Here is a 25,487-nt window from a genome sequence, read left to right on the forward strand (position 1 = left end):
GGCTCTTTGTTCTTTTTGCTGCGGCTTTTGTCCGTGGCTGGCTTCGGCAAAGTTTGCTGCAGAGTGTAACGCACAAAGACAAAGTCAGACGAAGCTGCAGAACAGCATGCGGATGGATATTTAATCTCTGCGAATAATCTAAGTCCGGTACAGGAGGAATGGTGCTTGCTGTGGCCAAAGCAAAGTTAGACTGAACACTGTTTTTTAATTTTTTTTTAATAGTTTTTAGTGTTAAGATAGAAGATTGCTCTGACGTCTCAATACAGAATGAGAAAACAGGTAGTAAAAAGATGACGTATCGTTTCAACACTCTGTCTCTGAAAGTATATGAAAATGTCCTGGCATGTCTGCAGGTTTTATTGAAGACAAGAAACCAGATACTTGGCGTGAACTGAGCCAGCATGCAGCCTTCAATTTGTCAAATTTACTCCCCTTTCATTTCCTAAGGAAGTCGGTTCTAGTTGGAGATCACAGCATAACAGAATTTCGATTAAATGCACGCTTTTCCCCATCTCTCCTTTCGAGTTTTAGCTTTGATTTTACAGTTTCATTGAGAAAGACCAGCCTATCGTTGTCAGATTTAGACAACAAAAGAACTAAAACATGTTAAATGTGTTGCTCTCTGACCTGCGTTTGACTTGACGGCTGATTATTTATCCGCTCCTAAACTGCTGCGACTCTCGGTAAGATAAAAATCCAAGCTCTAACATTATCCGTCATTACATTTCCAAAGGAAACGAGAGGAAAAAAAAAAACAACAGACACAGGCAGTTAATCAAAGAAACACATGACTGTATACCAGAGGTCAGTGACATAACAGCTATTTTTGAACTAGATAAAAAACAATTTCAAAACACAATTGTTTTTACAGGAAACATRAGAAAGTCGGCTTACTCTCACAAGAACTTGGCCTGGCGAAATGCCTTGGATGACAGCGGCGCTAGGYTGGTGAGCTTCCAGGCCGCTCGGTTTCTCTGACGTGGAGACATCYGATGCCGACTGAGAGCAGCCTGGTGGAGAGAGCTGAGGAAAAGCAGAGGCACAGACCAGGAATTAGATGAGCTGCAACATCTGCTAACTATCCAGAATAACCAAACCAAGCCTGATGAACACTCCAAAAACAAAAACATGCGCCACTTGTCCAAATAGTAGTTAAAGTCTGATTAAAGTTGCATTTTCTTTTTCTCATCTGCAGTTTTTTTTTTTTTTTTGAAAGTATTTATATCCCTTTAACATTTTTGCATTTTGGGTGCACTAAGAAATGCTTCTTTCATTTTGTGTTTTTGCAGAGTACTTCATCTTTTGTGAAATTTATGTGATAGACTTTTACAAAGTAGGACATCATTGTGAAGCAGAAGGTTAAAAATGAATTAAAAATCTTAAAACGTGACATGTATTTGGATTCAGTCCCCAAGTCATCACGTTTTAAAAMMCCCCCCCAAAAAAACCAGCCTTTTACTGGAGTTTCAGAAGCAAATGCTTCCTGTTCCCGTTGAAGGAAAGCATCCCCACGTCACGGTGCCCGACACCTTCTATTGTTTTACCACACAATGTTAGTTTTACATCACAAATTGTGCATGCAGGTCAAAGTTCACATTTTTCTCCTCTGATCAGATTCTTATGTGTTATGTTGGGGGCAAATATTAAATCCTATAAAAAAAATACACTGGTGTTTGTTGAGAAAATGTACAAAAAATAAAAATAAAAAAAATCCAGAGTCGGCTTGGAAACACTTTTGCCACTGCTTTGTTGAAAGAGTTGTAAATTATGCTGATTTGTCCACTAGTTGTGACATGGCAACAATTTGTTTGATCACAGAGTTGAGGATATTTCTGTACCTGCGGGGGAGGGCTGAAGTCAGAGGAAGCAGAAGAGACCTCGGCTTCCCTTGACTCCCGTGGGGAGGGTAAAGTTTGGGAAGGAGACGGTTGGCTGTTGGCCTGCTGTGGTGATAAAGCATCACTGCTGTCCTCATCAAAGCTGTAAACATCTGGAACATGTGGTGTGTCTGAGTAATCCGCCTCACAATCTGTATGATCAGCAGAGAGAGTTTAAGAVATAAAGCCACTTAAGGACACAGTTGTAGCATCGCAGCATTTATATAGACAGTTAGATAAATATGGAGCTTTTTTTTTTTTTTTTAAGCTTGGACCACAGAGGTGGATGAAAGTCTGTCTGATAACGATCCCCACTTAAGTTTACGTTTTGGTCGTCGCTGTGTGAGTAATGCTAATGAACGCTTACTGTTTACGACTTCTTGGACTCCAGAGTCGACAGGCAGGATCTTTTTCTCCACCAGCTCCATGGGTCCAGGACGCTGGGCGATTTTCTCGTTGAGGTCGTTGGCCAGTCTGGCCCTCTTCAGTCTCAACTGCGTCGCCTGCAGGGAGGGYTCCGCCTGCGTTTCTGAGGAACAAAAAGACAAAAAGAGGATGTTCACCTACGATCCGGCCGTCGTCACTCAGTCTGATTTGTCACTGTGACTCAGCTGGACCTCTCACACGCTCAGTCTGCAGCAAAAACATTCGGATGGTCGCAGGATTGTTGAACAAGCAGTAATAAATGCAGACAGATGAATAACGGCCCTACTCATTCTGCTAATCCAAACACCATCGCCCAGAAACAACACAGAAAGGGGTTACCTTCCAGGATGTGCATACGGACCAATTCGGAGCGATCCGGTCTGCTGCTCAGTTTATGCTTAAGAAAAGTCCCAGTCTGGTTAAAAAAAGGAAAAAAAAATTTAAAATGTGTCTACTTAAGTATTTTTTGAACATCATTAAAGTCACAGATGAACAAATTTATRCGGTGGAGTTAAAAACACATTAGAGACTCACCCTGGCTCGCTGCAGGCTGTGAATCTGTTTGTGGAAGGCAACTGGGCTTTTCAGAGCTGGAAAAATAATAAGAATACATGAAACTATTTACGTGCTTTTGATTGTAACTGAAAAGGCATTTGCTTTGCTAGTTAGCAAGCCCCAAAGGGGTTGCACATGCTCCTTTTGGGAGAAAACAGACTTCTCTGGAAGGATGTTTTGTTGTTTTTAGGGTTTAAAGTTACTCTGACTGAGAGCAGAAACTCAGATTTCTTTTTTGTTTTTGTTTTTTACGCAGATGATAAAGTTCGTGATAAAATTTGCTGATTTGAAGAGCTCTTTCATAATCCCTTTCCTGGCATCTTGACAGTTCTGTTTTTTGCCTTTTCTGCTCTTTGCGATCGTGGCCTCAGTAAGGAAGAGCTTATGGGAGTAAAACAGGAAGCACCAGCTTTACTGACTCAAACAAAGAGATTACTCTGAGCAGGGAGTTTTACTCTTTGATCGCTCTGAATAAACTCATCCTCCTTCAGAGGAGGACTGTGTCACTGACCAGTCACCTCTGATATGACTGCCATTGTTTGCTTTAATGATACACGGATCAGGGACGCTCCAAGGAGTGTGTCACACACACACACACACACACACACACACGCGCGCGCACAGTAAAACATTCCTGCTTATTGCTCTGATTTCCATTCTTCATAAGAGGTTATGAAGAACCATTTTAAATGTAGAGCATTTGATTGCATTTGATTAAAGTGCATTAAAGTGCAAAAAAAATAAAATAAAAAAAATCAGTCTTAATTAAATCAACTGATCCTACTCGGAGTTGAAACTGGATATTTACATAAACTGTAAACAAACTCTCCCACCATATTTTTTGCGTCTCTGTATTGTCTGAGTTCCTATGGCGAGGGCATCTTGAKAAGCCTTGACAGACATAGCTATCCATCCATCCATTATCATACACGCTTATCCATAGCGTAAGGGGTGCTGGTGCCAGGAAAATAACCCCTGCAGGACGTCCATTTTCTAATTGATGTGGGTTTGTGGTGTCAGAGAGGAGCAGGTGAAGGTCCTCCAAACAGAGCAGGACATCAAGAAGATGAAACGTCCATAATTCTGCCTTAATGCTCCAAATATCAGGTGCTTCACTGTCTCAGCGTCTGCCATACGAACAGATCCTGTTAAAGAATAATCTGTCCTTTCAGGGCCAGATATCAGTAAGTCTTACGAGTACAATGATAACTTGTCACATTTCATAGGGGATATGCAAATACGTGCTGTTAAGTCGCTCAGATTTGTTTTTCCATTACAAGTTTTCGGTTATAAAAGTGCAAATGACTGAATGTTGCCTCATTTAATAAGTTTCCGTTCTGCAGGCTAAGATAAGATCATTTTTGGGACTTCTTGGAAATAAATAGCAAACATTGCCATCTGGAATAGCTTTTTAAATTTTGGATACTTTTTTTGTTCTTTTGTTAATGCCGGGCAATAAGACTAACTCACCAGGAGCAGATAAGGGGTARCGGTATGAAAACTACTCACGCGGCATGATGCCTTGCTCCACTAGCTGCTCCCGAGTTCTCCTTTGCTGCAGACAGTGCTGGAGGACTGCAGAAGAATGCAGAGGTTAAACATTTACCGTTCAGAAACAACTCATCTGACTCATCTCACAACCATCTGTGAAACCTGGAGGACTTTAAATAAAGCAGAAATGGTTATTATTTCTCAATCACTTTGCTTCCCTGGAAGCCAAACACCAAACTAAGCTCTTAACCACAGATATTCTGTTCAGTTCCTGCATGGTCTGAGTTACGGGGGGTATCACGGTTAGCTCCACATTGGCTTGGAGCTCTCCTAAAGAAAAGCCAATGTTTGAGTGAGTTCTGCAAATGTGACAAAGACGCAATTAAAAACTATTAAAACAGGGGAATAACATTCTGTTTCCCCCGTTTCCCTGATTCGAGATTTGAGAAGAAGTCTGGTTTGTTGAGCGATGTTCCTGAGTCTTACATGAAGTTTCTGGATGCATCTTCTGTGTTGTACAAAAAAATGTAAACAGTAGTAGTTTAAACATTTACAAATAAGAAACGTGGACTTGTTTTTTCCAGCAAAGCAACACACAAGAAGGAAAAAAAAAAAAGAAGAAGTTTGCCGAGAAGGTTAGGGGGTGACGGTGACGCATGAGGCCGTGACCCTTATCGTCATCGCTGTAGCGAAGCGAACCCAGCTTAGCCGGATTTGCTCAGTGGCCTGGGAGAAACAGTTCCCCCTCACACACAAACACACACAACGCGGACCGACTCAACTCCCCTGGGAAAGACGCCGGGTCCGAACAGGACTCTGTGACTCACTCAAGCAAAAATAARCGGGGCAGCTGTGAGAACAAGGCCTGGGAACCATGACATTTTTTGGGGGCAGTTAAGGGGGTGGGATCGCCGGTTTGCTGTAGAGTCGAGGGGGATGTTCGCCGACTTCGACTTCTGGGCAAGGGAACGCAGAGTGACRAGAGCTGAGGCAAAGGATGGAGGGCCGTGCCCACCTCTTATAGCAGGACATCATCTCCAGAAGAGAGAACAAACTGTGCCTTCTCTGTCTGTTGTGTTTTCTATTACCAACCCAGGCCAATAGAGAGGGGGTGGGGGGTTGAATCCAGGAGATTCAAACAGAAACAACATCAGTTTCTCTCAATATTTGTGACTCAAAAAGAACGCCACAGGCAGTCTGTTTTATTACTGTACACAACTGCATATCAATAGCATGACAAGCCGCCTGCAAGCGCCATGGGRGAGCACTGGCTTTAATTTGAGCATCACCATGAGGGTACGGCTCCTGCCCGGGGTCCTCCTCATTGTGTCATCTTGTGTTGAGCATAAACCCTGGCTAACCCTTCCATGATGCAAACTGGCTCCTGCTCACCAGTAAAGCAAAAACAGAGGTTATAAAGAAACACAGAGAGGGGGCTCTGCTGAAATCCCTGTCTGCTGATGTAATCTCTAATCTCAGACTCGTGTTGTTCTCAGCAAATCACTCCTGGAGTTCTCCCATCAGTCTCTTTTTAAACTGACCCCCCTATACCCCCCTTTCTTATGACGCTACATAAACAAAAATAAAAAATCATTGTCTGAAATGGTGGGTTTTAGTTTATGAACAACTTGACACTCATTTACGACAACGTTGTTGTTGTAAATACAAGGAATGACATTATTTTAGCAAAGATTCTGGGATTTATAATCACAAATCCTTAATCAACAGCTACAAAAATGATATTAAGGATTTTATTCCACTTCAGAGGTTATTATGTTTAATAACCTGTGAAGAGATTAGTACTAAGACATTAGTATTTTTTGAACATATACTGTAGTTTTTCACATGTCCATTATGCTGGATAAAATATGCTTAGGCCTTGAAATGTGTATGTGAAAAATGAATAATACTTTATGTAAAGTAAAAAAAAAAGCACTAAAGTACCAGTGACACATGATAAAGGAAAGTAATGAAAAGTTGGAATACAAACAACAATTAATAATGTTCCAGTTATTATTAATCAAAGGTAATTCCAAACAAATGGGGGTTTTAGCCCTGATTTAAAGGAACTCAGTGGTTCAGCATTTTGTTTCCAGTCAAATTCAACACTTCATGTATGTTTTTTAATTAGTTGTTAATTCATTGTTAAAAATATTTAGCTGTGAGATTTTCATTTTTTTTTTTACCTGGTTAGATATGATCTAAGGTTCATTAGTCTTATTTTATTCTYCATTAATTATCATAACTATACTTATCCTGCATTTTAGGTTTTAACATCACTTAAATGAAATGAGGATGTAGCTGTTTAGTTCTTGTTTTTATTCTTCTAAACTTATAAACACATAATTTAGTTCATAGTTCGATGTAATTTCAATGGAAACTGAGTAAACATTCAGTAACAATAGGTTAGCTTTAGGTTAGCTTAGTTTGTGATAATGCAGTCTGCAAAGAAAAGCTTCCTGTTGACATGATATGAAGACAAGGTTGCTCCCAAAGAAAGAGAAAATGTATGATAACTAAATTAGAAAGTATAAATCTTCCTCATGTCTTTTTAGGGGAAAAAAAAGATTGCTATTCAACGTGTCACAATAGTAAAATTCGCCTCAGCATGGGGGTTGAAAAGCTACTGATAAAACTTCACAGGTGTTTAAATGGGATACAAATGTTGAATAGATCACATCAGCAGCACGTCTGCTCTGTTTTGTTTTGCTGCTCCAGGCTGAATTTTAAGCAAGGTCAACGGCCAACAAGGAAGATTAGAAATATGCAAATGACGAGCAGAATCTTGATCTGCTGCATATCTGGGATTTTGCGCTTCCTTTGTAAGTAGCACACAGTGTACGTGTACTTGTGACATTTGTCTTTTCTGTGTCGGGCACAACAACTTTAACACAAGGAATACCTGAAAATAACATCCCGCCTAACTACACTAACAACAACAAACCAAGTAAATAAAATACAAGCACATGACATAAGGAAGAAAACACACCTGATTTGAATTTCCCCCTGCAAATGGAGGGGCTCTCCACATCCAGGCAAGCCATGGAGGACAGTTCTGGTCTGATTGGTGGCCAGCTCTGGAGTCCCATGGAGCGATGAGACCGGAGCAGATCCAGCAGYAGCTACGGAGAAGGAGAGAAGACAACGCTCCGAGAGAGCAACATGTGGTTCGTTGACTCTCCWGTCTCTCTGCTGGCCTCAGCGGGGAAAGTTTGYGTCTGTGTGTGTAAGAGCGCGCGAGCGCRGAGGCGACGTCAGGAGGAGGGAACRCAGGGCTGCGTGAGTTAACCCTTACTTGGTCAGGTTGGTCTGTCCTCACTGAGCGTCTACAGGAAAAGCAAAGCAACTTTTTTAATCATTTATGGGATGAGGTAGTGATTACCGTTTCAGGACGTTCTCTTTGCAGGGGATAAAAACAGTTTATGGATAACTAACAGAAACTAGAATGCTTCTTAAACAAACTTGCTTAGCATTAAAGAAAAACCACTTGGCCCGTAGGGAGAGAAGAACTTTCAAGTCTTTCCTCATTTGTTTAGATTTTGTGTCTAGGGAGCCAGACTTGTTCTAATCTTTGAGACTTTGGGATGTTTTTTTTAACCATTACCTTATTTTCAGTTCATGAAATTACAATTTCTATATGAAGGTCTTTTATTCGAATGTACCTGCAGTGCCAGTTAGAGTATGTTGGTTGGCTCTCCTAGTAAAGATGTTTAAAAATCCCTAAAAGAGACGAGAGAGATATCCAACTCTTGAAAATATTTAGTGCAAGAAAACAAATCAAATGCATTTTTAAACAGAATCATACCAGTCTGTAGTTATCGTTACTCTAACAACTGATTCAAATAAATAACTAAAGTTCTAATTCAGTTTTGAATTGATCAGAGTTTTTGCAAATGTTTTAGTTTTTTAATCCACACATTCTTTTCCACTGTGGTATGAATAATAAAATAATACATTATTTTGAAGGACCAAAATTTATCTTGCCACTACACAGTTTATGAACTTTTACTCAAATAAATCCAATGGTGTCGATTGGAAGAGGAATTAATTTGAAGAGCATTGCTTTTCTCTCCACAAAAACATTTACACAAATGCAGTTTTATACTTAGGTTGTTGCTGAATAGAAAAGTTAGAAGTCTGCTCATCTGGAAATTTTACAATAGAACATAAAAGATTTCAAAAGAAAGACAACTGATGAGCAAAAGAAAGGACAAATCAACAAATTTCATGTTTCAACTTTGATAGATGCAATCCAAATCACTTTATGCTAATATTATTATAAGACAAAATACTCTTCAGGTGGTTTGAGACAAACCACCTGAAGAGTGGTTTGTCTCTTCAAACAAACCACTCTTATATATATATATATACATATATATAGTGAATCTGCAGACACATCCATACTCCAGCTGCTTCAAGAGAAGTGCCTGAAGAAGTGCATGCTGGGAAGACCGGGCTGCTGTGTTTGGCATTAATAATTTTCTTTTGTAAATTGAGAAGTATGCATGTCAAACTGTGTGGGAAGTGGGGGAATATTGGAGTTGATGGAGGAAAAGCAGATTGGGACAGGCAAGATGTTGTGACAGCCCACCACTGGGACTTAATAATGGTGAACAACGAGTCTGAAAAATATGGGAGAGCGGTGGGAGGGGGTTTGAACTGTGGAAAAACATCTCCAGTATTTCACTTATTACGAACAAGCTTCCTGAGCTCCACATTCATGAGTGGGCAAGCCAAAGAAACAAAACAAGACATCGGAATACTTTGTCACAAAGTCGCAGTTCCCATCTTCTTTCTGTGCTCCAAAAAGTCTTTACACTAGTCTGGAGCAGCAGAAAACATCTATCATCCAAAGAAATAATATTCTACTCGGGTCATAATTTTGATTGGATATATAGACTCAGGTGTTGATAATCAGTCAAYGCAATGATCTAAACTTGATTTTATGAGCAGGTGAAGATCGGTCAAGTTCATCTTTTTGATAAATTACCCACAGCTCCAAATCTTTCAAACATACACAATTTCATGACTGACAGATACTGTAATCTTAACTTAATGACTACGATACTTATCTTATGCGCTTCCTATCAGCCACATATTTTCACTGACATATGGTTTCATAAATACTCATTTAAAGAAGATTGACTTTCAGGGTTTCTGGCTGCCATCTTGAATTTGATTTACGATGCAGAGTTGTGCTGCAAAACTCTGCAACAAACTGTTTATCCGCTGGAGTGTTTGGATTTCCCCGAGTGCCAAGTACAGCATCATATCTTTTAAGACTTTGTTTATACACCAGCTTAGTTCGTGAAAACACTCTTGGAACGATGCACCTTTACCCAAACTGGAATGTTTGGCTGATTTCACTTTCATCATCAAYACTTGATGTTGATTGTTTTCTCTCCATCAAGGTCCAATGTATAACATGCAGTCATTGCAACAGATGGAACCAATAAGCAAAGAATTCAGAAACAACTGTATTTTTAACTTACCGAGCAGGTTGAAGGTAGAACTGTAAAAAAAAAAAGGGAAAACATTTTGAATATAATTMAAAATTTGCAATGTGGTTATGTGAGAATATGAACTTTCCTTGAAACTTTCCTTTGTGGTGAAGCTCGTAGGGAGAGAGGCTAAGGTTATCCTGAGATATCTCTACAGTTACTCATGTAAAGGGTTGCACTGTTAAAGGATATACTGCTATACTGGTTCTCTGCTACTTTCTYCTACTACTCTCCAGTTATGCATTATACCAAAGCACTGCTGCCACTGACTTCACATTCTCCTCACAGGAGTTACAGCTGTGGCCCACCGCTAGCTTGACCTTTGTTAATATTAAGCGAGAATATTAACCTGATGTTCTTGCTTACATTATTTCGCCTCGTCATATTGGGTTAAACTCTCTCTCCTAGCTAAATCAGTTAGAAGAGGTACATATGTCCTCAGAGCTGTAAGCTTATAYGTTTATATATCCTTTTGTTTGATGATTAATTTTTTTTTAATCAATCATATTTTGAAAGAAAAATTATACATTTTGATTTTCTCCCCAAAATTTAAATGAAATAMATGTTTTTTTGTTTTGTTTTTTCTTGTGTGATGTTACACTAGATTATTGGAATTCAAACATTTTTCAACAGACACACAAAACTACTTTGATGGATTTTGTATTTGCTGATGTCATCTGATCATCCAGTCAACTTCGTCTTGGGTTCCCTGCATCTTTAGCTTGATGTGCTTCAGCGTCCTCCGTTTCCTTTATTTGTTGAGCATTTGAAGCATCACTTAGCTCCGTGCTCTCCAGAYGTTAAACATTGCTCACTTAAGAAAGGTTTCGACTTGTTAGGATACAGCTGAGGGAGCTCTAAGCAGCCAAACTCACCTAAAATCTTTTTATATAGTCGCCCCCGTTTCATGTCTCTCTTAGTACTTTCATTAATCCAGGTTAATAACATTGGACACAGTAAAACCCCGAAAATTTAGCAAAACTGGTTTAATACACTCTGAAAAAGCAATATCTTTTCAAATGATATAAATAGCAAATTTCCATGGCATACTGACGAATAAAAAATGTGCATGAGAAAACTTTCGACTGAGGTTATCTTTAGCGCTGATGTCAGACAGCAGCCATGTAGTTCTGCTGCTGTAACTGTTGTAGCACAAAAATCAACTGCAGCACAATCACCATTGGRTGAGATCTGAACAACCTGATCTAGACTGCTTGAAAATAAACACTTTCTTAAAGAGAGAAAATRTATTTTCTTGCTTTTTTGCCTTGAATACAGACTAAGTGAAGTTAACTTTGATGCGACAAATCTGTTAAATGCAATAAAGCCCTTTGAAGGCTTTAGAAGCAAGGCTTTYGTCTTGTCATGGTCTGCAGACGGGCTCATGGTCAGATCAGGAGGAAGTTAAMAGCAGGCTCATCCATCTGACCCAATTTTCAGCCCACRTGTCTTTCTCTACAAAACACAGCATGTTAAGAGTCTTTGCTGACTTGAAATAAAGAGCTTTCAAGACCAATCTCTTGAAGGCCAGGAAAAGACACACATTACAGGTAGCCAAGATGCACAACTTCTTGCATAACACACAAACACACACATTAAAGCAGATGATTCTCAAAGAGGCCCAGCTCATATTATACCTGATCATTGCAAACACAAGTTGAAACATTGCTGACTGAAACCCCGAGCAGCAGCCTTTATATACACACACATAATGAAAGATGTTTGAGGTTCCAAGGCACCCGCTTGCATCAAATTCCACGCAGGCCGGTGCAGATGGTGGGAAAGCCAGAGGGAAATCCCTGTAGGCTTCCAGTTTTCCTTTGAAGCTGTGCTACAAGCAGCAGCCACAAGGGGCTAAAAACGGCTGAGCTTTGGCCACATCAAGTCGATACAAAAAAAAACAGAGCATGTTGTACAGTATTCCCAAGGAGTTCAGACAGCTGCTGCAGAGAGTCTCTGCATTTGATTAAAGTTCACACTTTCCTCTCAAAGATTACAACAGTGACAGGATTATCACTCAGATTCCATCCAAAGTTTGAGCAGAGGCGAGTATGGATGCTGCCAGCAAATTAGAGCAGGAAGGTTCTTGTCGACTGGGGCTTTTTGCTTGTTTTGCATGTTCTCTCTCTCTTTCTCAGTAATGATATTACCTTTTGGTGCTGGTTCATTCTTTTGTTTATCTGCCTGTATTTTGTAAAGAAGCACAGAGACCATTGTTTCACTGGACTTCCAATCGGTCCAGTGTAGGACGTTGGTGACACACAGCGTGATTAAGCAGCTACAACAGTTATGGTCAAAGTAGAATATGGAAGCGCAAGCTTCCATGTATATTTTCAGGATTCACATACCAACACAAAGTAGAGTACACCTTATGAAACGGAAGAAAATAATACATCTGAAGAGACGTGATAGAGTGACATGAAAGTCAACTTAGGAAGACAAATAAGTTTCTCCGTTGATTTAACAAAAAGAAAAGTACAGAGTTTTTCAAACTTAAATTTAACAATAACGTCCCAGGCCTAAATAGAATAAGCTGTATTCACGCTGAGAATAATTTACACTGAGATGGARATTATTTGTAGAAATAGGTCACTTTCAAAGGGTGGACTGAATTTTATTTAGGGGAATAATAATAAAGGAGGTTTAAAACATATGCTATGAACCGTTTTCAGATTGTCTTAGTTTTTTTTTTTTTTTCAACAATCTTTTATTTTTCATCTAGTTCATATTTGTGCGTCACTTTGTGTTGTACGGTTACATAAAATCGCAATAAAAAAGTTTGTGGTTGAAACCAGATATAAAAACGTTCAAGAGGTTTGAACACTCTAGCTGGAAAACAGCTTAATATTAGTTGACTGGACTGGAACAGAACAATTTAAATGTGTTGAAAGAATTATGTGCAACACTGCAAATAATCATCAGGCTAAAAATATTTAAGTGCAAGATATAAATAGTTCCTCCTTTATAAGAAAAGCACACCACATTAACTCCACTCGTTACAGCAGGCATATATTCAGAGGCTAAAAATAGCTGAATGTACAGCCATTAGCCAAAGTGGACTTTTAGATGAGGATAAAAATAAAATAAAATAAAAATGTCTGGGTCTTGGGTTTGAACAGTATCTCCATAATCTTAACATCATGAAAAAAAAAAAAAAGTTAACAGCACAGAAGGGTGTGCAGCTCCGTCATACTTCCCTTCCAACATTCCCTGATTTCAACAACCGTGACTTTCCCATTAGTGCAATTATCCTTCTAGTGACTACGACTCAGAGTTGCTTCACATTACATAAACTCTCCTCTTGTTCTCTTCATTCAACCCAGTCAGAAGTGTGCTTGGCAGGGGGTAAGTTGGGGGCCAAGCATAGATAAAAATAACTCGTTGTTTGCTCACCGGTATGCTGTAACTCGTGGTGTTGTTGTGGGAGCCAGACMGGGTCTCTGTGGTCTCTGTGATTCCTTGAAATATGAGAGCAGCATGATGTGAAGACAAAAGCTTCCCCAAAAGCAGCCAGGATTGCATTACAGTTCATTCATAGGGCTGTAATATCTTATGAATGAACTAGAGACACTTAAATAGCAATGAGCTGACAGAGGATCTGAGAGATGCAGCATCTTTTAGAAATGAGAACATTTAACACTGGTACATGTATTTTCAAATATATACAGATTCAGCTGAATTGAATTGGATTCAACTGTGACTTAAGAGACAATAAAGTGACATTTAAAATGGACTTGAAGAAGTTTTGTATCACTAAGTGATTAATGGGTCAGCTGACCAAATAAACAGCCACAAAAGAACAATCCTCTGACAGTGGWCTGACACCAAAAGAAAATTACTTTTGGAATAAATGATGTCCAGTATGTCATATTACCAACACAATTTATTTAAAAAAATAAAAACTCATGAGATTAAACTTTTTTTATTTCTCATATTTAAGCAAAATAAATAAATAAAATAATAATGTTTTAATTTCACAATCTTTTTGAGTAGAATTAGATAAACAGAAACTTAAATTGGCTGTGATAATTCATTCAAAATTGTAAAAAAAAAAAAAAAACATTTTTTGAAAGTTTTGAATTTCTTAGATGGTTCAAGAAAAATTTTTTTGAGAATGACCTTCTATTACAGCTGACTTACAAAGAGGCAGGATGGCAAAACATGAATTCGTTCACATTTGAGTGAAGACATGGGGACATAGTTTCTAAAACATTTTCAAAAAATTCCTTTAAGAAAACCAGTTACACTTTACCTTTATTATCTATCAGGGCAACAAAATGGGGGGGAAATGTTTTTATAACCCTAAATTTACCCTCCAGTAAGAGTTAAATATATATTTTTTAAAAAGGTGAAGKTATCTCTCACTTATAAACTGGAAAAAAATGGCTTTGATATTAAATAACAGATAATCTATTGAATTCCAAGTCACTTCATATTGTAACTTGCTGTATTCGTGTCTGCAGTCATACTYCTTAGCATGTGTTTAAACACACTGGAGGACAAACCTTGGACGTTTCCCAAGACCTTTTTTGTTTTTTTAAGCCTATTTTTTCCCCCTCAACTCTCCATCAACACTACCAAATGGTATGCAAACCTTTTTTTTTCTACTAGATTTTGTMCCCAGAAAAAGATCAGGAACAATATTTGTTCATCGGAATAACAGGTAAGAATAACAGTGTAGCACCAGCTTCACCCTCAAGAGAGAGACTGACAGAACAACAGGCCGTAAGAACATAGTCCAGACTGCAGGGAGGCATTAGGCACTCTATAAAGGCCAGAATCAGAACGCGTGCACCGCTGGTTTCAGACGTGCAATGTCTGTCACACCCAGTACGCTGAAGGCAATGAAAAAGTAAAGTAAAAGATAACGTTTTCCAAAGCAAAACACAGCAATCTTTTCTTGCTAGATTGTTCACATAAATATTACATGACACCTTAATGGACGGCATTTTTTTCACCCTCGATTCATCTAATGCCATCTCCCTGGAACTCATTTACTTCCTGACTTTTCTATGGGAAACCGTGAGGTTACCCTGATTACAGACATTTCCTTCCTCCACCGTTCAGAGCAATGCCTGGAATTACTGCACTATTTGCTCAGGCCTGGAGCAGTAAACTGTGGATCCCACACCCACATGGCACATGCATGAATCAGGGGTCACGCAGGTCGTGGGTTCCTGGGAGAGTTCTTCTTAATCCAGACAGAAATGAAAATATTATTCCACACGAGAGACATTATGTTGTTAGACAATCTGAGCAGGTTATTTGGTGGCATTTCACTGGGTTATGTTTGGCTGGAACCAGTGGTGATACTGGATTCAGTTTGTCARTCTGGACACRAGTTGCTGGCCGCTGTCACCAAACRCCAGAGAGCAGCTCTGGTAGCTTTAATTTTGCAGATACATTCATACCCCTGAAACCTTTTKTTCCTTATTTTTTYATGTTGGAAAATTAAACCTCAATGTGTTTTACTGGGCTTTTTTATTGGTACAGACCAACATAAATTATGGTATAATTATGAGAGGAGAGAAAATGATCCATTRTTGTTTTAAATCTGAGAAAGTGTGGTACATGTTTGTATTCAGGCCSCCTCAGCCAACACGTTGTATAATCAACTTTAAATGCAATTAAAAGCTAGAAATCGGTRGGTGTCTACATCTCATCTGCAGACTGGAAATGTTTGTCCATTCTTCTTTCAAAAATAGCTCAAAGATTGTGAAAGTGRATGGAGAACATCTGTGTGTATCAATAGTCATGTTCGGCAGCAGATTATTATTTAGATTTACGTCTGTTTGTTGACTTTGCTTCATTCACCTTCCATGTCCCTCCTGAATAAAAGCGTCTGCGCAGCATGATGCTTTATCCACTATATTTATGATGGGGGTGATGATGGGCATTRTTATGTTTTCAACACCAGCTTTTTTTAAGACAGATTTCTTGAACTAATAGTTGCCATTCCAGCAGATTCTCCTCCCGAGCTGTGGATCTCTGTTCACAAATGTAATCTTTACAGATATTTATTTTGTTTGCCATTTCATTCTGCTTTGCGTCGTACCATCGCATATGATCCCACGTAAAACACATTGAAGTTGCAATGCGAGAACAAATAAATTCATGATTACGGTACTTTTCCAACACACTGCCTCATCTAATCTATAATTGACTGAGAATTTTATGCACCACTGTAAMATAGTGTCAGACAACCAACACTGTGTTTTAATAGCGAATGTCTGGACTTCTGCGTTATAACAACAGGAACCAGAAGAGGGCACTAAAGGCTCGTGTTTTACTGTGTGCATGAATTGCAACCAGTGCAAGAAAAACAAGAAGCCTCTTCTGTGCACTTATTTCTGCATGCAGTGTTGTAAGGCAAACRATTTRGAGACTGTAMGCAATGAGCCACCTCTGTCATAAAACACCTATAATAAATATAATTCCTCAAACTCAAAGCAAGTACATTTGCTGCAGTAAACAAAACAGATCTGCTCAGCGAAGGAAAGTGACATTTACCAAATTTCCTGTAAAATAAATTAATGTTCCAATTAGATGAGAATTATATATATATTTTTTTTAATCTAAATGATCAAACTGTCTTGCCATGACAGCACTTGTGATAGGAGTCCATACCACAAATCCCAGATACCTGAATCACACTGCCATCTAGAGAGATGATGCTGCCATAGACGCATTTAGCAATGTTGCAGCTCTGCAGATGACTTCTTTTTCTATCCAATCAGTGTCAGGCTGGATAAGSGGGAAGGTAGCTATTATTGTTGACCTTTTTTTGTACTAAGGAGGCATAAGTGTCCCTCACACATGCACATAATGACTCCAGAAAGCCTGCAGCAAGAAATGATATTTCTGAGAGGCTATATACGGAGTGGAACCATAGAAAAGCTGCAGAAAATGTGACTAATTTGCAAGAAAATGAGTAGAAAAGGCATTTTTTTTATTCCATCAAAAAAATGGGGTTGAATCATTTATTTCACCTGATGCATAGGAAAAGACAAACCAGACAATGCTTTCTCATTTCATTGTTTGAAGGGTCAAATCATTGATTGTTCCTACATCAAATAGCATTTTCCTACAACTAAAAGTGTCACAATGAAGCTGTTTATCTAAAGAAAACAGCCTCTGAAGAGTTTATCTGCCTCTAGAAATGCTCGAACATTGTTCCACAAAAACAGATATCGCAAGCAAAAGGATATCATGGAAAAATAAACTTAAAAAAAAGCCAATAAAAGAACCTCTTCAAAAACGGAGTCAACACAAGAGCCAGAAATCTGAACGCATGCACACGGAAGCGCTAAAGTGTTTATGAGCAATAGCTTACTACTTGGCTCTGTTGAATCCAGTAGGTTAAAATTAAACCTGAAGTGTTGCTTCTGCACCACACAGTGATAATTCTGACATCTTTGAAGTCCATATGCCCTCCATCAGCTCTGCCCCAAATATGGAGCCGTCTAAAAAAGCTACAGGACCGTGATAATATTAGTCAGCGAGGGGAGGGGGTGTTGTCTGCTATGAAATGCCAAACAAAATTAAAATTACACTTTCTGAACACAATTAGATACATTTTTTTTTAAATAAATAAAAAAAAACACACTTGTCCTAATTGTACTCACATCTGAATGCCACAAAGATGCATCGCCCTTGGAGACAAGTTAGTGCTCTTTAATTTTATGTTTGAATGTTATGATTCCGCTTGAAAATATTCATAAAAAAAATGGCGGTGTGACTTAAAGCAACTTATGAAACCAGCCGAGGATTGTGTTTTTGCTTTAGTAGGACTAAAGCAAAAAGCAGGGTTGCTTTTCTCAGCACAACACTTAAAAAAAAAAAAAAAATCTAATTTCAAAAAAATCCATCAAGTATATTTGCTCTTGCTCTTCTGGGCTGTGGTTGCAAGGGCAGCGGTTGAAAGCAGAGCCTTGCGGACGTCCTCACACTTTTCGAGGGTACACAAACAAGCCGAGAGACATAATCTCTCACGTTGTTTTTGAGAAGTCCTTCAAGCAGAGAAGCAAATAAACTCTGAATATACAGTATCTTCAAACAGAGGAAAAAACTCTGAATTCTGCTGCTCAGTTAAATATGTCTCTTAGACATAATGGCAGACCTGAAGTTCAATGATGTTTGGAAGTTTTGAGGACAAACATGATTGTGATCACGTTTCAGTCATGAATTTAGCTACAAATCAACTCCAGTTTCAACAACAAAGATTTATGAAAATAGGATTCATCAACCAAAAATACACCTTGAGACACAACAGTAGGTTTTTTTTATTTTGGTAATTAGGAGCAAAATTAATGCCTACTGTTGCCTACACTATTTAATTCAATTCAGAAATGCTTTATTGATTGCAAAGGAAAATTAAGTAATAATATCAATTTACTGCAATACAAGAGAAGTTTAACTTGACTTTTGAATGTGACTTTATCGGACATTTAATGAACACCAACGGACTAGTCAGAATTTTTCCCAACAGAGGTCAAATTTAGCCTCAATTTGAATTGAGTAACCCAGCCAAGTTCCTGCTCTGTGTGTGTTTGCTGGCCAGCCAAATTCTCTCCAAGCGTGTGTGTGTGAGTTTGTGTGTTTGGGGGAGGGGGATCAGTTTTGCTCCAGTAAAATGTGTGGGCTCAAAATACTGGCTGATCGAAAAACGGTGCTTCACGTTACACTGAGCAGGTGAGTCGTGCAGTTCGAGTTCTCACTGACGGTCTTTTCTGATTTTGAGACAGAAATCTCCACTCAAAGGTAGGATCGCATCATCATCATCATCATCATCATGGGAAAACAGAAAAACTTGCTGCTCAAACACTACAGGTTACATTATTTGTCTTTCTCAAATTAATGTCTGTTTTTCTGTTTGGTAACCTTTCCTTTGTGCTCAAGTTGCTTCTTACACTTGGACATGCACACTGAAATCCCCATAAAGTAGCCCAACCCCCCTCACAAACACTGTGCACATAATAGCCATGTGGAGGGCTCACCTGGGAATGTGTTGGACGACACTCAGACGTTATGCTACAGTTGAGCCTCAACTCTCTGGAATATCTGCCAAGATTGGCAGCCCAATTCTGGATATCTCTGCTGCGACAGGTCCCCCCCACACCCCTCAACCCCCCACCCTTCGAGCAGCCAACATCCACAGCACCAAAAAGCAATATGCCTCCACTCCCACCTCCTCTCCCTGCCTCCAAAGACCTACATATCTGGGTCTCCTCACACATAATGCATCGCCTGGAGCAAAAATGTTTTTGAAAGACAAGGTGACTAGTCAATGACATCTGAAAATAACCACCTCCAGCTGTGATCCTTAAAATGGGAGAGCAATTCTCCACAGTAAGGCTACCAGTCTTTCTTTCCCCGTTCTTCTGAACTTACACGTGTGTCGATTGGTTCCCGCCTGGGGTGCCTGTCCGCCTGCCGGGTGGCACGAAAGATGTAAAGTTTTTTTTTTTTTTTTTCTTTGTCTACGTAAAAATCATACATAACATGTAAATAATAAGAAGTTAGAGTTGGTAAGAACCACAATGAACATTTGACAAATTGTCAAATGTTATAAAATTGTGGGAAATAATGGATTTCTGTAGAGTTTATGTCTGTAGGGGGCAGCTGAAGGCTGCTTTTGTAGCGAAAAATCAATCAGTCACGCAATCTCCAAAATCAATCTGAAGGATTTATTCTTCACCTTTCCACTGAGTGATCTCATTGACAAAAGAAGAATGACAAGAATTCTGCATATCACAAAGGATTAGAAATGTTTACAAATCAATGTCTAAATGAATCAACTTTAACTAAATATAAGGTGGAGCAGCAGGACCTAATTACTAATACAATTAAGAAATAAAGGTACTACTAATCTACTAAGTGAAGGTTAGCGCTCCTATGGTTCAATGTAGAGCCTGGAGAAAAGCAACCCCTGTAGGTGAAAGGTCAAGTGAAAAAGAACACTTTTTCTTTTTCTGAAAAGGTGTCCTTTATGAGAAAGGACACTTCCTGATATTAAAAGAACTTACCTTGTTTAGACCCATCAGTTTTTCCAACACATAGGCCATTAAGGAGTCTTATTGGAAAACCCTAATATATTTCTATGTAATAAGAAACAGTTTTTTTTATGTGTAATAAATTTGATTTTGTCCCATATGTTTCTGCCGGAATGTATGCCAATTCTACTCTTGAAAAAACATTGAAATAATATAAAAAGAAAGTTAGTTTCCATCAAAAGAAAGTTAAGCAAAATGTCTTCGTTCAACATAATTTAGTTAAATTCTGCTTATTTTGATTGCTCTAATTCAGCACAATGTCTCAAGACACCTTACGAGAAAAACCCAGCTTCCAAGTATAAATAATCAAATTTGGTCCCAATTTAATTCAAATGAGTCCAGTTCATTCCAATCCAATCCCAACATGTCACAACACAGACAGTTGTTAATGCCATGCCAGTTGGTAAAAGAGTATCTGTTAAATGAAGTCGCATTGAATTGTTGTCTCAGCAGGAATCCCTAATCCTTTTGGTTCCAAAATAGAACAGAGCATGTAGGCATAAAAAAAATGGATCTTTGAAAGTCTGATGTTTGAGGTTGTGCTCTTGAATGCAGGAAAGGCTGATGTCTTTTAAAAAGTGAAACAAAAAGCTAACGATTTTATTTTATTTATTTTTTACTACAAAATGAATTTGGCTTCAGCTTGTTCATTAGCTACATAAAAGTCAACACACTTGGATTTCTGAAGTTTTCCTCTTAACCTTTCCGGAAACCCTTGAAATGTTACTGTACACAACATGTGGTCTGTAGAGGAACCCTTAAATTGAAGACGATCAGTTTGTCCTGGAGAAAAAGCCGCATTCCTCCCGTCTTCGGTGTTAATGAAAGATGAAGTCGCCCTTTTGTTTGACTAAATAAATTTGAGTCGGTTTCAAATTTCTCACTTCACTCTGAAGAATCCCTGCTTGGATTTTCTCACAGACACAAACTACTCACTTTGGCAGACGACATCAAGTATTTTAAACTGGGGCACTCTTGTATAATAGCTCAATCTGCCGCGATAATTGATGTGTTTTAAATGATTTGCAAGCGAGTTTGCAACAAAGTAGGACAACTGCATTCGGAAGGAAAACTACCTCTGCTGTACGCATCATGACTGGAGGAACAGCCAGACACGCTTTAACTCCCACTGGTCAGGAGTCTCATTATCCCCCCTGAAGCTCACATAGTTAAAGAAGTGAACGTTCCTCCTGCTATAATGGGCCATGCATCCCACCGGAGGCTTGAATGAAACCGGCGAACCTAGAGTGAAATAGCCACTCTATTGCTCTACCGCTGAGGCAAATGACAGGCGTTTTTGATGGCATGATTGGACCATATTTACTACCAGCAATCACACCTCTGACTGTCGTCGGTGATTTCTAAACGCAGGGCAAACGCCTCCTGTGCTTTCTTTGTCGTAACCAGGATGATTAAAAGATTCTTCAAGCACAAGCCTACAAATCTTTAAAGATGGTTCATTCATGCATATATTTTTTTATTTTTTCCAATGTGTTGTTTATTTGATCAACCTTACATTAGAAGCAAGCTGAATAACTGAGTTTTTGAGGACTCATCTTTTTTTCCCCCCTATTTTACCTTCTAGTAAAATGTTTATTGTAATGTTTCAGAAAAATGTCAGGGTATTAATAGTTGCAACCAGTAGGTTTTCCTTTATGCGTTTGCAATAATAGTGATTAAAGATTATAAATACGAATAATGATTGGCAGATTCGGAAGACGAGTTTTCGGTTATTTTTGTTCCCTTTCTTGTAGAAGAGAAGAGAAGGGAGCAGAGGAGAGAAGGAAGACGAGCACAAGACAAGTTAATATAAAAATAAACAGTGTCTAAAGTTTCTTCCGACGTTCTTTTTTAACATCAGCTTTAAGCTCGCAGAGAGTTTGAAGTCTTTCCGGTTTCTATTTCCAGCGACCGAGTCGTCGGTTGTTGTGAAGTGTTTCTTTCCCGTCTTTGTCAGGATAATATAACTCACCTGCAGGTCTGTCAGAAGAGGAGCACTCCGTGTGAGTTCATCTGTCTGGAGTGAACCTTCTGTTAGTTGACAGAGCAGCCGCTATGTGACCAACGCATCTCAATGGGTTACAAACAAAGCAAAAATAAATAAATAAAAATCCTGTGCGAAAAATATAACCAGTTTTCTCTCTTTAGGTGCTGATTGACTGTCAGAGAATCACACTTTCACACCAGCCGTCACAGACTATCAAACAAGCCTCTGTCTGCATTTCACTGCCATTTGTCAGTCGCTAACCATACTCACCCGCTGTTATTTATCTGCCTTTGGTGACACAATAAAATTAATATTTGCAACTCTGAAGCTTTAAACAAAACTACAACAGTGACCAACCTGAAATAGCTCCTGCTGTTGCTCCTGTGCAACCAGCAACGTCTAGTTTACTTACAGAAAAAAATGGGGGATGTTGTCAAACGTGACAGCTCAGCTCATGTTATTCAACTCGGACATTGTAAATCCATGTCGTTTGAAAGTAAAATATAACATAATTGCACTTGCTGTGATATTACGATCAGAAGTGTTTGCACAAAGTTACGAATCTGTTTGTCTTTTTTTGTTATTAACACTACAATAAAGAACAAAAAAAAGGCAGAGAAAAATCTCAGATTCAGTAACAGCAACTGTTTCTGCACACGTCTATTTTTACACAGGAATGGCAGACTGCAATAACACATGCAAATACATACAGCATGCACATGATTTTGAATCATGTCGCAGTTCTCACAAACAAACATAGCAAGTGCAAAAARRAACTTCAGGTTCAGACCTTACAAGGAAGAACAATCCCTGATTGCCTCATGGAGGGAATCACATTTATAATGGTGCCATTGATAAATGATGGATGCAGATTGTTAATTGTTTGGCTCTTAATGCATAGAAAGCATCAACTGAAGTTAAAAAAAAGTATCAGATTGTGAAACTGCATAGTGTTTATAAATATTTGCATAATGAATCTGTAATACTTTGCTAGAATAAAAAAAAAAAAACTTGTGCAAAATTAAACTGCATCAAAGATAAAAGGGAACAATGACCAATTTATACGAGTTCTGTCTGATTTCACTTGATGAGAAGTTATTTGCAAAAAAAGGTCACCTTACTAGAATGGAGGATCAGTTCTCTCATCTGTGACATCCCAGGGCTGCTTTTTGCCAAGTCAGCAGCTGTTTGAATAACACAGATTCCCACAATATATATAATTCATGCAGCTCTGGGAATAGCGTACAGCGTAAGTGTGAGTGAACTTCACTCAAAACCGATTGCAAATTGGCCAGTTCAAATACGAGAAAACCACAGACTTTCAGATAATTTCCTTCAGTGATCAACGCATGTCCTTTATGCCTATGTGAATCATCGGGAGGTGAAGTCGACCTCCCATTACTATTCCTCTGACCCAGCTCAGGAAGTAGTCACAAACCTGTTGCCAATATGACTTGTAAAGGTAAAATGGATTTGCAGAACAAGTTTGACTTGTGATCTGATCCAAATTACAGACAGCAGCAGCAGATCCCATAGGTGTAGAGAGAGCAGAGATGGTTGATGACCTTACACTGTCTGTTTATCTAATCCGGAGCAGATAACACGCTGAAGAACGTGCACAATTTTTTTCTTTTAAGCAGCTGAGATCTCAAATTTCGGATCGAGGCTCTGAGTTGGTCGCCTCGGCCTCTTGGTTCCACAATCCCACCTGCATGCCCTTGAAGCACACACGACCCATTAATTAACTGAAGCATTGCATATTATACATTTATTTCCATAGGTGGGTTTGTGAGTCTAATGATAAGAAAAGGGCTTAAGTCACCTCAAAGACATCATTTGTTTGGTTGAGCTATTTTAGGATCAGATCTACTGTCGGATCTAGTTTGGGAACAAGAAGAATGTACAAAAAGAAAAAACAAAGCAATTAAAGAGATGTACAAACTTCTAGCACCTCTAATGAATTTATGTCTAGTATCCCCATTCTCTCTCATTCTGACCTCTTCGTCATCTTTGTTATCTCCTATCTGTTTATTCCTTAAATCCTATTTGTTTTTTTCCACAGTAGGTAGAAACAGGGACAGTGTTAATTGGATAGAATATAGGCCCTATTAAAAAAAAAAAAAAAAAAAAATCACTAATTCTCTTTTTCTGCAACATCTGGAATCCAATAAATCTATCAAATATAAGGCTTACTTGTCTGCTCAATAGTTGTGTACATCTGTACTGGAATTTATATCAAACCAGGACATTATTAGGCTATGACACAGCTATTTACCATTTTGTATTATTTATCTTGCGGTTAAAGCTTGGGTTAAAGAATGAAAAGTTATGTTTTTATGTTTTTAAATTTCATCTTCTATCCATAACAATATGTTATATCCAGACTCTAATAGGAAGTCTTTTTTTTTACCCCTCTCGGCTACTAATCATATTTCATTCATCTCATGCTTGGTTTGAGAAAATAGAAAAATAAATATATATTTTTTATTAGAACCACTCAGGAGAAAAAAAAAAAATCTTTAAACCGTTATTATCTGTCAAGCCTTTCCAGACAGCTGAATGGCCTAATCAATGTAAGAGGACATTTTAAGAAGAGAAATAAAGACACCATTAAGACCGCTTCCATCAAGATGAACCATGCTCAGAATTATGCTGCTCTGCCAAATGTCATGTAACATCTTCAACAAAACTCACGTTATTACCACTGTCTCAGTGTGACGATAATCCCACTAATTTCCAACAGAGTAGCGATCCTCCGGCTCAAACTACACTTTATCTCCATTACTTTTCCTCTCTTGGAAATCTCATTGTGCTTAAGTCGTAGAATGTTTTGCACAGCGCTATGCGCCACCACGTTTGTCTCGCCCATGGTCATTCAGGCTTTTTTTTTTCTGTTGCCATGACAACTTTTTTGCACTGCTCTCCATCTTGATTGTGTGCAAAATGAATAAAAAGACAAGGGGAAAAATGTCAGGCGCTTAGAGGCAGAGACGGGCGAACAGCCCCACAATGAATGGCTTCAGGTTATTTCAAAAGGTTCGGCTTTGGGTTTTTGAGATATTGCACGTCGAACAGGCTTCAATGTCTGCGCAGAAATCTACCTAGAGCTGTGGAAAATGTGTTGATTGATCCTTTAGCAGCTTAGCAGAGGCATCACCATGGCATTTGATGAAGGTTGATGTGGAGATCACAAAAACCCTTGAAAGCCTATTGTTGGCTGTACTTCATTGTGTGACCTTTACATTTCAGACACATTATTAGCCTCCTGTTGTTTCCAGATTTACCGAGCAGAGATATGATTGAAAGATTAAAACAATCACTGAATATTAAACAAAAAGATTAAACGATGGATTTAAAAAAAATGTCTTGATTTATATCGATAAGACCTTAAAAAGCCAATACCGTAGCTTGAAATTATAACGCAGAGGCACCCATAGCCATAAGTGGTTCATCCAATATCAAGAGATGCGAGGATGAAAAGAAACCAGATGGCTGAGAAAGTTAAATCAGGAGGTCACACACATTTGTTTGAGTGTCTCTCTGTGAAGTGGATTGTTTCATCCCACACACACACACGCACACACACACACACACACAC

At 38.7% G+C, this 25,487-nt stretch overlaps 1 protein-coding gene across 1 annotated transcript in view; it reads right to left on the reverse strand.

Moving 5' to 3' along the window:
• Window positions 1–7,686, reverse strand: part of mrtfbb (myocardin related transcription factor Bb) — an 11,434-nt gene extending 3,748 nt beyond the window's left edge. Inside the window, exons 1-8 of the mRNA XM_008416252.2 lie at window positions 7,339–7,686; window positions 4,368–4,433; window positions 2,838–2,893; window positions 2,643–2,718; window positions 2,245–2,406; window positions 1,839–2,029; window positions 895–1,023; window positions 6–56 (exon numbers count right to left, since the gene is read on the reverse strand). Coding sequence (XP_008414474.1) covers window positions 6–56; window positions 895–1,023; window positions 1,839–2,029; window positions 2,245–2,406; window positions 2,643–2,718; window positions 2,838–2,893; window positions 4,368–4,433; window positions 7,339–7,438 — 831 coding nt within the window. The 5' untranslated portion in view covers window positions 7,439–7,686. The remainder of the gene's footprint in view (window positions 1–5; window positions 57–894; window positions 1,024–1,838; window positions 2,030–2,244; window positions 2,407–2,642; window positions 2,719–2,837; window positions 2,894–4,367; window positions 4,434–7,338) is intronic.
• Window positions 7,687–25,487: the final 17,801 nt, after the last annotated feature.

This window comes from Poecilia reticulata, linkage group LG8 (assembly GCF_000633615.1).
Source record: "Poecilia reticulata strain Guanapo linkage group LG8, Guppy_female_1.0+MT, whole genome shotgun sequence".
Taxonomy (NCBI): Eukaryota; Metazoa; Chordata; class Actinopteri; order Cyprinodontiformes; family Poeciliidae; genus Poecilia; species Poecilia reticulata.